Source organism: Scomber scombrus, chromosome 20 (genome assembly GCF_963691925.1).
Source record: "Scomber scombrus chromosome 20, fScoSco1.1, whole genome shotgun sequence".
In the NCBI taxonomy this organism is placed as follows: Eukaryota; Metazoa; Chordata; class Actinopteri; order Scombriformes; family Scombridae; genus Scomber; species Scomber scombrus.
In genome coordinates, this window is record NC_084989.1 from 5,828,822 (window position 1) to 5,841,552 (window position 12,731).

At 41.4% G+C, this 12,731-nt stretch overlaps 1 protein-coding gene across 4 annotated transcripts in view; it reads left to right on the forward strand.

Annotated features, from left to right (window-relative positions):
• mpp7a (MAGUK p55 scaffold protein 7a) overlaps positions 1 to 12,731 on the forward strand; it is a 135,442-nt gene that overhangs the window by 45,291 nt on the left and 77,420 nt on the right. For all 4 annotated transcript variants that reach the window (XM_062441539.1, XM_062441538.1, XM_062441540.1 and 1 more), the window contains one exon: positions 3,793 to 3,911. In XM_062441539.1, the coding sequence (XP_062297523.1) occupies positions 3,793 to 3,911 (119 nt within the window). The remainder of the gene's footprint in view (positions 1 to 3,792; positions 3,912 to 12,731) is intronic.

A 12,731-nucleotide genomic window follows, 5' to 3' on the forward strand; every position in this document is an offset into this window, starting at 1 on the left:
TAATGTGAAGAGAAAAAATAAAGTACATTTGTATTTTGTAACACAGTTGAGCCATTTTCATTATTTAAGAGCAAATTGAATTGAATCGAATCGAATCGTGATTAATCGATTCAGAACCGTATGAATCGAAATCGAATCGATTTAGGAAATTGGCCACGGTACCCAGCCCTAGTGGACAAGACATCCACCTTGATACACATTTTTACAAACAACACATACAATAAACAGACATGATAAAAGTGCTCAAGAATCCAATAATCAGGACTTTAAAAAACACAATAAAAACCACTGAAATAAATAACCACTAGTATAAATCAAGTAAAATGCAGGTATATGGTTATCTGCTGTAGCTTACTGGTGTACAGGGAGCAATAATCTTACTAGACCATTTAACAATTTGATTAAGAGAATTTCTCTTCTATAGATAGATAAGATTAGATAAAACCATGACAACAAAGACAAATATACAATAAATTCAGGAAAAGCATGATGGAATAAAGTCATCATGGTTTTGCCAATGGTGTCCCTTTTTGGACACAGCTTCACAATTTGCTTCAAAGTTCAGTTTTGAGTCAATACTTCACCCAAGACATTTGTAGGATTGCACACATTCCACTACCTGACCCTTAGTGATATGACATTGTGTGTGGGCATGTCTTTTAAATCAGTTATTATGTTTTTGGTATTGGATATGATTAATTAAAGATAGGACTCTTCACACCACTTGACAAAGTCATTGATGACCGGGCCATGGCTGGTCTCATTGTCCTGGAGCTGACTGAGAATAACAGTCATCTGCATACTTTAAAATGGTCCTATTTTCACACCTGTTCTGACACATATTTGTGTAGAGGATAAACATTGGGGGCGAAAGCACACATCCTTGTGGGGAGCCAGTGGAGGAGCAAATGTGGTGAGACAGAATTCCATTGACCCTCACTCTTTGTCTCCCATTAGTTAGAAAGTCAAGAATCCAGCCCGCAGGATTGTAACTTTAGTCAAATTGTTCTAAAAGCCTACTGGTTAAAATAAGGGGTTGAATTGCGTTAAAAGCAGAGGAAAAACCAACAAATAAAAGTCTAGCATGAGACCTATTTCCCTCCAAGTGTTTAAAAAAGAAAGTTAAACAAAGTGACTGGCATCCTCTTCTCCTCTGCTTGGCCTATAAGCAAACTGCATGGGATCAAATGCATGCTCAGTTTTCCTTAAGATTTCTGACCTTAACAGGTTTTCAAAGGTTTTCATTAAAACTGATGTGAGAGCAAACGGTCTAAAATCATTAAGAGTTTTGGGGCAACTGGATTTGGAACAAGGGACCACCACCACATCCTTCCAGGCCTTAGGTACATGCTGTGCCTGTAAAGACTTATTAAAAATGTAGTGGAATACAGGACTCGTTCTTTTGCTCAAGATTTAAGTAAGTGATCACAGATGTTGACAGGTCTATTATTGACTCTTACGAAAAGGCTGACCTTTTCAACGCCCTTTGGGTCTAAGTCAAAGTGCTGACTGTGTTTAAGTTTGTCACTGAGTTCTTGAATTGAATTACTAAAATCAAACGTATTAAGGCAAATATAAAAACTATTAAGGAGCATTAGCAAACTCAGCATCTGAATTGTAGCGATCCAAAGTGACATGATTGGTGTTCTTTGGATTTCGGAGGCCTTCTGTAGTTCTCATGATGGCCAGGCTGAGCAAAGGTTGTTTACAGGCATCTTGTTCTCTAGTTCTGATTTATAATTCTGTTGTTTTTAAAAAAAATTCTATTTTCAACTCGTTGGTAGTTCTATGCAAATCAGAGGCTACTCCCTGCTTAAAAACAAGTTTCTTTTTCTGTATGCTGGACTTAACGGATTTGGTCACCCATGGGTTTTATTTAGGGTACTTTTGAGCTTGCAGCACACGAGCATGTAACATCAACAGGTTTGTCCAAATCTTCACCACAAGACTGTTTAAACATGTCCCAGTCAGTGCAGTCATAACATTCCTGCAGGCAGAGCACAGATTCTTCTGTCCAGTCTTTTATGTCGTTTGTCTGTGCTTTATCTCTCTTTAAAATCGTTTTATATATGGGCAGTAGATGCACATAGTTATAATCTGCAGAGCCCAGTGGGGGTAGTGGAATTGATTTATAAGCATTTTAACTGACCCATAACAAAGCTTTAATGTCTTATCCCATCTGGTTGGACAGGAGACATGTTGGTAAAAGTTTGTAAGTGTCTATTTAAGGGAGACATAATTAAAATCACCCAGTATGAAGTTTGGTGCATCAGGTGAAATTGACTACAGTTTTTGCGTTACATCAAAGATAGCACTCGAGGCAGAGGCGGTGTTTTCCTTTGGGTGGATGTACACTGTTGTCATAAAAAGTTGTGGGAACTCTGGAAGGGGGGGCAGGTAGAGAAGACACAACGATACAGATAAAAGTTTGACATCTGGTTTACAAATGCGTTCTCTGACAGTCACAGAGTTACAGTAGTCTTTGTTAAAATATAAACATACCCCACCACCTTTGAGTTTCAGCTTTTCAATCCAGACAAAATGGAGCTCCAAAACCATCAATGAACCTGGTCAGGCTTGGTGAGCCATGTCACAGTGAAGGTTATGTTACATAGCAGTCTCTGACATCCTTTTGAAAAGACACCTCTCCCTGGAGGTCGTCCACTTAGTTCCTCAGGGACTGGACATTCACCATCACAGAGGGCAGAAGAATCCAGATGAACCGCCGTTTCCTTAAGCATAGCCTCCTCGCTTACCCCTCTTCCTCTTCTTATCCCTCGTTGCACCACAGGTTTCATGTGAACCACTTAGAATAAAGTCTGGTAACTGTAAGGTGATATCTGTCACACAAGCTACATACAACCCCATTGACGTAGCAGGCAAGCAGTAGATTGAAAAAAATCCACAAAGTGGGAGGATGAAGGGGATCCATTTTAGATTAGCAGCACAAGGAGCACTCAATCATAACGATACTTAAACGATTAATTTAAGAGAGGAAAGGACACGTTAAAACATTTAAAACGAGTATAAAACACCAACATGAGGATGCCAAACTTTCACTGGCAATCGCTGTGTGAGCACACACCATGGAAATACAGCAACCCCGCACATAAGGTCATTTCAGAGCAGCTCAATTTCATTTTAGGCTCTCAGTTGTAAAAAAAAAAAAAAAAAAAAAAAAAAAAAGACATACTCAACACAGCAGCCACATATACAATTTATCCTGAGTGCATCTTTTGAAAACTTCTGTTTAGCAAACACATGTGCACTTTACTCCAGAAGTTGATTGTATATAGGCAGGAAAGATGTGTGGATGGAAAGCCTCCCGAGGCATGTGTGCCATCTGTTTAGTTTAAAAACAAAAAAAAGAAGAAGAAATGAAAAGAAAGAACGTTCATATTGAACTTTTCATCTGATGAAAAAGTGGAACTGACATTGACTTTCTAAGTTTGTTCCTGATTTGGGACATCAGTGCTCTTCCAACAACAGGAAGGGCTGGAACAAACGCGGGAAGTAGAGGCTGAGGGGGAAATGCTTTATTGTTTCCTTTTGCTGCCAGGGCTGGTTTGCTTATGTATGTGTGTGTGAATGGGCGCTTTTTGAGATATAGTATACAGTATGTACATATACAGAGTATATTCCTGCACCCGTACAGCATGTCTGTGAATTATTTCTTTTTAAACTGGCGTGTATACACATCTGTTTCTATGCACAGGATTTTCATATGGACATGAACATACTCATACCTCCCACTGCCATGCTGACCCTCTGTTTCCGTTTCCCCCTATGCAGGTCTGTATGAGCTACTGGCGGCTCTGCCCTCCCAGCTGCAGCCCCATGTCAGCCGCCCTGAGGACAACACCTTCCTCCAGGACATGTTTGGGGAGAGAAGCCTCCACTCACTGGTCAAGGTAAGACAAAAAAAAAAAAACATGTCTTTCTCATAGTTGTATTTTGAAGTTTTGTTTAGATAGATCCTTTAATGTTTATGTTTCTATATCCAGATCACTGTGGTTGTCAAAGCTCAAATTCATATTCACCAGAGTTACGGCACTTCTGTTATTTATAAATGCATACTTTCAAACTAGGCATTTTATTTCCTGCAGTGTAGAAGATCATTTTTTTGCAAAGCATGTGTTCTTAAAACAATATTTTGTTAAAGTTACATCATGTAATTGGAGTGACATTTTTATATTCATAAAAAGTAAAATTTAATTAGCAATCTCACCACAATAGCTGCAAAGTCTTCATATGTTCAGAGAAATTAAATTCCAACCTGGGAGCAAAGTAAAGGAACATTTAGGTGCTCCTAGAGGATATCAAGTAGTTGTGTTTTTTAAATCTTCATAATAAAGGAAAAATATATATGAAAGAACAACATAAGATATCACGGCCTCATGCCAGACAGACAATCTAAATTTCGGAAATATCCTGAACAGTAAAATCCTTCCTCTTCTGGGACGAGACAGAATCTGAACCCTCGCTCACCCGCCCCCCACCTCTGTGCCGACATCTACAGTTCACATAAAAACACACACTTGCACCTTTGTTCAATACAACTTTATTCAACCTCCTTCCTTCCAGTCTCATTCATACATCATTGAGTTTATTGTCATTCCAACAGTCTACCCACCCAGATCTTCAACCCCTCCCCTCCTTCCCCTTCTGCCAGTGTGAATGGACCTGTGGTCTGCTTGCTGCCTGTTAAACCAGATAGCTGCAGAGTTTGGGGAGAAGATGAGCAAACTTGATATCTTTATATGCTAGCAGACAGACGGAGGTAATGAATGTAACATATTCTGTCTGTCTGCCCTAACCTCATCTTCACTTGGGATTCTCTGCAATCTGCAGCCAATCCCTTTCTCTATCTCCTGCCATTTGAAAAAGGAAACAGGAGGTTTTTTTTGTACTGTAAATCAGCTTTGTAGTCGGTCACCATTCAACCAGTAAATATATGTGACACCTGCTTTAGTTCTTCCTCCTGTTTATTGTCGTAACTGAGAATGCTTCAAGTCAATTTATTAAGTAAACGTCTTCCTCTGTATCTACTGTATATTATCTTCATTTTGAAAGAATGCCCGAGACTGTTTTCATGTGCTGGCATGATATATTTCCCCCTTTGGTGGTCTCTCTTTCTCTCCAGCCAGAATCATTATGTCACAGAGACGATTGAGAGAGAAAAATCGGCATAATTTTCATCCCCTCCCTTTAAAGAAATCTTTTCTCTGTAAGCATGTTTGTTCAGGATCCAGGGTTGTAACGCGCTAATGTGAGCGTGTAAAAGTGGCTGAATTATGGCATACCTCAGACGCTGAAGTAAAACCCTGATGTCGGGACTGGAGGAAACCAGAAGGGTTTCATTTGATGCCGGGCTTGTTATGGATGGCCAAAGAATAAGGCATCTTGAACATGGATAATGATGGGCAGAGCCTGCGCATGTTACGGCTCTCGTTCTCGCCGGCCCCAAAGAAAACACTGCATAATGTGGGGCAGATAGAATGATGCTAATGAAGGTGGCATTATGTTTCTGTGATACATTGCCATGCATATGGGTGGAGCTCCCAAACTTCACCTAGCCCTCTAACCACCCATGATTATACCTAGCTAATCTTTCAAGGGGAACTCAATTGGGAGAAAATGTCAGCACTGTTCAGTCATGGGTGCCATATCCTCACAGGCCCTTTTACCAAGAGAAGAAAAAGCTTTGAACCAGTTGCAAGAAAAATGTTTGTTTATATGATCAACAAGACATTTTGCCTCTGTACAGAATGGTCCAACAGTCATATGGAAAAACGTTGAGTATATGATGGACCACAAGCTCAGCAAGCAGAGTTGCAGTGTTGGCAGAAAATCAGGCAATATACTGGACTCCCTGGGTGGGAAAAGGAAGCTCTAAATTTACCAATCTATCTCAATTCTTGACACAATTAATTAGTTTGCTGATACACGCAAACAGAAGTTCCTTGCACCGTGTTTGGGCTCATCTTTAGAGATAATGTGATAAGCTAGAACTGCTGATTCTTTTCATTGAGAGGAGCCAATTGAGGTTTTGAGTCATCTCAGATACCTCCTTGTAAGGGTATTTCAGGCTAGTCCAACTGGGAGGACACCCCACAGCAGACCTAAAACACTAGGTATTATATCTCCAGTCTCACCCAGGAACACGTCAGGATTCCCCAAGATGAGTTTGAAGAAGGAGTGACCAGGTTACTTTGTTCAGCCTCCAACCTATGACAGATGACGATGGATAGATGGATAAACAGAAACAGTGTGTTTCTACAATACCAACTAATATTGTACCAATGGTAATAAGGAGGTTATTTCTTTAGTTTTCCCCTCCTCCATCCTTTGTCTTTTTTCAAACTGCTTGCAAAAGAACGTCCAGCTTATTGAACCTCATGATTGTCAAAAGCTGACATGTCAGATGTTTGTGTGTGTATGCATGAAAGAAGGGTTAAATGGTAAAATCAACTCCTTAAATGCGGTTACGAAATGTAAATACTACTTTGTTCATGTGCCAGTGAAATGTAAATACCACTTTGTTCATGAGCCAGCAAGATACAGAGTGGCTCTCACTTTGGGGCCCATGTCAGCGCAATTCCATAAGTATCAGTCAAGGTCTTTGCGCTAATGTGACTCAATTCAGTACCGTTACTGTAGCAGAATGTATACCACCAGGACTAAACAAAAGGTAAGATGCTGTCCTCGCAGCTGTGAAATGATCAAATACATTAGTGTAACATCAAAGCACGCTGCTGTCTCTTCACCTAAATAAGCCTCTCCCCTACCTATTTTCTTGTTGTCCTTTTTTATTCAACTGAGAGAAACTGAGCTGCTTTTAGCGTCTCTTATCGTTAGCATGGAGGCGTAAGTGGAGAGTCCCACTCCAGACAAGCAGAACTGTGTGTTTCCTCTGCTTTCTACTTGGTACTGAGACGTGAGCCAGCCTGTCAGCTCGTGAGCCAAATGGACAGACGGGCAGAATTTAAAACACACAGAAGGTACAGAACAACCATCTCGGCTTACAGCAGAGACCGGCATTCAGACGCAACATTCAGGTGAACATGGCTAACATCAGTGGCACACCATTAATAAAACCTTAATTGTCCCTTTCCTCTAAAGCCCCACCACCAAAATCCCACAGATTCCACCTTTATTCCACAATGCTGTGAATGGGATACTTTGGGAAAAGCTAAACAGCAGAAAGAAAACACACACATCATGTTAATCTGACAGGCTCGGCAACCCAGGTCGCTCATATGGAAATGCTCAGGCCTCACCTGGGTAATTATGGATCATCAGTTACTGGTCAGTGTGTCTGGGGGAAGAGAGAAGGACCAGAGGAGGAGGTGTCAGAGACAGAAAGAGAGACAGGAAAGAGGAGAGCATTCAGACTTACATGAAGACTTAAACCAGACTTATTTTCTTTCTGTCTCTCCTCACCTGCTCTCATCAGATGGTTGGGACAGTCTCTCACGTCCCTCCTAATCCGATTATGTCACATAGATGAAACAAATATTTTCTAATATAATCTTTCAGCAGGGCCTGGAGCTCGCAAGTTCGTCTCACTTTGCAGAATTTTCAGCGGTGCAACATCGGAGCTGACATGAAATGCGAGCGCTGGCGTGTATATCTAGCATGGCTAAAACGACGCAGACAGTTCCCCTCTTTTCAATTAAAGGGAGTTAATCAAGGGTGCTTTCTATAAATTCCACCGCACTCACTGTTCAGCTGCCAAGTTCCCGCTCCGCAAAAAAGCCACAGGAAATATAATACAATATTCAATTTCCACCTGCCTCAGGTGGGGCTCTCCTTTAAGACCAAGTTTCTGTCAGCAGAACTTTAGCCAGGACTCGAGATCCCTCATTTTGTGGTCAGTCCGTTTTCCTTTAAATTCTGCTCCTGTTAGTTGCTAATAGGCTTGGCACTTGCTTTGTTGTTACACAGAAATATTGATGTGGGCTTGCCAGTTTGTTCTTCAGTGCTACAGGCCTTTTAATGACATGTAAAGGTGCTGCAGCTGACGCTTGTACCCAAGTGGAAAGTTTCAGCTATTCTTGATGAATGAGCTCATTTTCAGACACACTAGACTATATTAGTTGAGACTTGGTATCCAATGAATAACTGGATCAGGCTCTAGGTAGCCCTCCAAGTTTTATGACTCACCCTGTAATGTCCATCAATAGTACTCCATGACAGCAACTGTAGAATTGCACTTTGGACACTTATCCTTTCCACACCTCTGTACATACCTTTCCCCAATCCCCATTACCAGAGAAGATCACAAAAAGGACCTCTGACCCTGCTGCAATAGCTCGCTGTGAGTTGTTTAAGTTCCACACCCTGTACGCAGTAATAAATCCTGGCTAATTGTCTCTGGTGCAGGACTCAGCCTGTAAACCTATACCTCCTCAGAGATCCATTCGAACTGTCTGTGGTCAGCACTTCCTGTGCACTGGTTGCACTTGAGGTCTGTATTAATTATGTTGGGGGTACAGGAACCCTCATTGGGAGTTAAGTAAATATCTGCAGGCTGCTAAAAAAAAAGGATGGCGATGAAAGAAGCCTCCATCCTTAAAAAGGACCTTCATATTCATCCACCATTATAAGTAACAAGTTTGTTAACTCAGTGTTGATTCTTGTATTCCTTATGAAGAAACTTGGCAATTTGTTATTTTTGTGATTTTAAATTTTAAAAAACCTTAATTCGAACTTACAGGCTTTGGTTACAGCGGTTCAGCTTGCCATTTGTTGCTAGAAAATATTTCTTTCTGACACAAGCCAGGTGGTTATTTACGGTTTGAAAACTTCACTTGAATCCAAAATAAATCCCCCTCCCTGCAATGCTATACTCTGCGCTTAGGCTACCTTCCAAATATTTTCATAGGAGTTTAATAGTCCACTACAGCATGAAGTCTAAAGATCATGCTCAATGTCCACAAACAAGCACCTCAAAATTGAGCCAGAAGTGGTAGACGGCTATATGGTAGATGAAGCCAAGGGTTGTAACAGGGACAGGCGAAAGGAGGAAAGAAAGTCCTTTGTAAAGCAGATGGGCTGCAGAATGCAGATGCCTGTTGACTACTGAATAACCTCAAAACTCATTGACATGAACCGTGTCTAGAGCACTGGGGGGACAGTGAAAATGAGGAGAGACCTATAGATCCACCAGTCCCCATTCTATCAGTCAAATGTCTGTATTGGTAATCAAGGAAATTCTCTGTGATCCCACAACCATTATTCCAGGTCACTTTGGTTGACCCTGATTTTGTATTGCTTAGGAAAAAAAGGACTCAAAGTGAAACCAGAAGGTCTGTGTGATACAAAGCCAATCTTAATAGGAGCAATACACAGAATATGGAAAATCAGGTTCACTGTGCCATATAGTGTATTTATAGTTCCCCTATGACTCAAAAATTGCCTGAAGACATCATGGGCTCACCTGGAGCTTTTAAAGATAGTCTGAACAAATTTATATGTTGAATTGACTGCCTCAAAAGTACTCAAATCAATCTAATTCAGTAAGTCAGATCATTTGTCCTGGCTTTGTGCCCTCAGATATTCATAACCCTGCTTCCTAACCCTAAAGCTGCTATACATCACATGAATGAGTTGCTTGATTAATATATGCCACTCCCATTTGTTATTCGGTGGTGATGTCTTTGGTCTGTGTGCCTTTAAAGGCTGAAACAAGATGTGTCTCAAGATGGTCTTCATATGTTCACATGTGTGATTGTGTCCTGCGCTGTCCTGGTTTTACAGAATACATGGCATTTAAGGAGGTGTGTCAAGGGCCTTCCTGTTCCCTTTCCCAAGAGCTCCAGTAGTAATTGTATCCCGTATCTAAATGATATGGCTGTCTTGAAGACCTGGCCAGCTGCCCTGGTCTCTCCCTGTCTCGTCGATTGGATCTACTGCCAGTTATTAATTAGCTGTCACATTCTCCAGGCCTTTTCCACAAAAAACAGACAGAAAACCTCAGGCACCAGACTCTTTTTTTTTATTGCTTTTTGGTCAAGGAAAGGTGGATGGTTATGTGTTAGTTGGAATTATTTGCTGAACAACGTGAATATACACCAAACAAATCCTTTTGCATGTTGGTCCATTAAACAGTTGATGACATAGTGTCATAAAGTCCCTCACTGCACATTTATACACAAACACATAGGGGTCAGGATCCCAGTCCAGGACAAAAAGATTTAACCGGCTTGCACAATTAAAGATAATAGAACAGTTAAGAGTTTTGTCGCAGTCTTGGGGCTTTATTTTCATGGCAGTACAACAACCAGTGCAAATATTTTCGTGACCTTGTAATTCGCTTTTCCCATCTGTGTTTTATTTTGGGGCCGAGTGCAGCGCGCATGGTGCACAGGTGGGAGAGAAGGCACAGTAAAATGGGAGGCTCATTCAGATGACACTGTGAAAAGCATGTTGTAAGTATTTTGGTGGTAATTGGATCTTAGATGTTAGGCTATAAACTGACGTCTCAGAACCATGTGTGTTTCTGGCACGTCGCTTTGCTGGCATCTTACTTTGAGCAAATGCACAGCAGTGATGAATAATGCTTAAAACGTAAAATAAACTATTTTAATTAAAAACTTCTCAGATGCACTGCACCTTCCAGACAACAGTTTAATTCCCTGAGAAAGCCCTCTCCATTATGCAGATTGTTGTCATTCATTGTGATTGGCACAGCTGTTTTAAAGCTGTGAGTGAAGTGAGTGCATTCATTGTAACCAGCAGGAGTAATGTTGACTGGATACTGTCATTCTAATACACAATCCTTGATGACAGCAAGTTGAATCAAATTGTTGTAGCCATAAACTGTAGTTAGCAAACACTGGTTTCTTTTACCCTCAAAAGATGCATGGAGAATGGTACTGTCATCTGTAGGGTTTTACACCAACCACAGCACAAAGTCCAGGACCCGTTGCCATTATGTCAGGGCCAAATCCCAAACTTTGTAAACTGACCTACTGTGACAGGAGAAAAAGCAAGATCTCAACTTTTCCTCTTTCTGCTTCTTGAGTAAACATATCATCTCACAGCTATTTCAGTTACAACCCTGCACGTATGTCTGTAATCCTCCTTCCCAGTCTCCCCAACCTGGTCTGGTCTACCAGGCCATAGCGCCTTGACAAGGTGTTCTGGATCAGAACAAGAGATCGGACCCGGGTGGATTAACAGAGCCCTGATACTGGATCCGCTCTGGTGGGTAGATATAGAAACAGGAGTGGGAGAAAGGTTGTCAACCCTAACCCGTCCGACATGAAGTTTTCTGGGCAGTGGACATTAAACAGAGGCCTTGAGCCTCCTTGCAGGACTCAGAAACAGAAACACTATCCAGCCCTGTGATCTCCAGACCTCTCTTTCTCCTTCCATCAGCACACCTCTCCATCTATCAAGCTTTCAGTCTCTTGCACGCTCTCTCCCTCTTTCTGTGCCAGACTTTGCTTGCTCAAGTGTGTCTGGATTAGTGTTTGTAGCCCAGCTTTTTTCCACCTCTATACTTCCACAATGACAATCATGGTCCAAGACTGTCATTGTTCTTCCTACTGTCACATGCATTTCGATAATGAAAAGAACATAAGTACAGTTTGAATTTACTGAATTTACTGATCTTGGAAAGGTCTCCGAAGGGTCTGACCCTTAACCTTAACAGTGATCCTTTGCAGTGGTTTCGAGCTCTTGACTGAAGAAGATGAAGATGGATGTTATGTTTTTGTTGCAGTCCATTCTCATTGGAAATTTTTCATATCAGTCCATACCTGTGTTAGTGTTTTTCCTCATATTTTTTTCTCCTCGTGTGTTGTGTGTATTTTAAGCCCGCGGGGTATTTCTGGAAGCAAACAGAACTTAGTCTGAGGCCTCCGTGGAGACGAGACGCACACTACTTCTTTGTAGCATGTTTTCTTGAAGCTTTCAGTGAAGGCGCATATTCATTCATCTTTCCTGAGCCTGTACTTTGGGGAGCTTTTCTCTATGAGTTAGGAGCATTTTGATCCAGACTTTTCAGCCTTATTTCACTTAGAGGTACTATACATTTCTCATTGAAGGTATGGATGCCACAGTGATGAAATGTTCCCACCAGTTAATAAACTTGTGTCAACACTGTTTTACCAGTTACACCGTATATTTTACAAGATGAGATATTCGTCAGTGACGCTGAATATCTGCACAGCTCTTAATTTGATCTTTAAAGTAAGATCTTTAGATCTTTCCTTTTCCTTTCCTATATGAGTTAGTGACTGCGGGCTTCAGATGTGGGGACAAACCAGAGGACGACTGCCACTTCGAACCAGAACCCGTATTAACCTGCCTGCCATCTGGAGTGAGACACACCGATAGCAGGCTGAGCAAGCAGAGAATGGGAGAGTTTCTGCCAAAAACAAGCACCGAAATCCGGGGAGACACAAGAGCAGCTGCTTGCTAACAGCTACGTGTGTTTACAGCAGAGAGCAGGAGGGAGGACAGACTCAATCTCACTGTGCTGCTCTGTGCTGAGACTCTGCTGCTGTGGTGGGTGCTCACAGAGCAGACACTTTCAGTTTATAATTGTACCGTCTGTCGTCTGACTTAGTACTGATAACACGCTCAGTGTTTTGCAAATGAGAGTTTTTTATCTGATCAACGTGGGCACTGATACATAAAAATGAATTAAATGTTGTTGTTTTTTAAAGAAACACAACGGTGGGGGGGAGTGGGCAGGTAATGCCTCAACACAGTGTGGC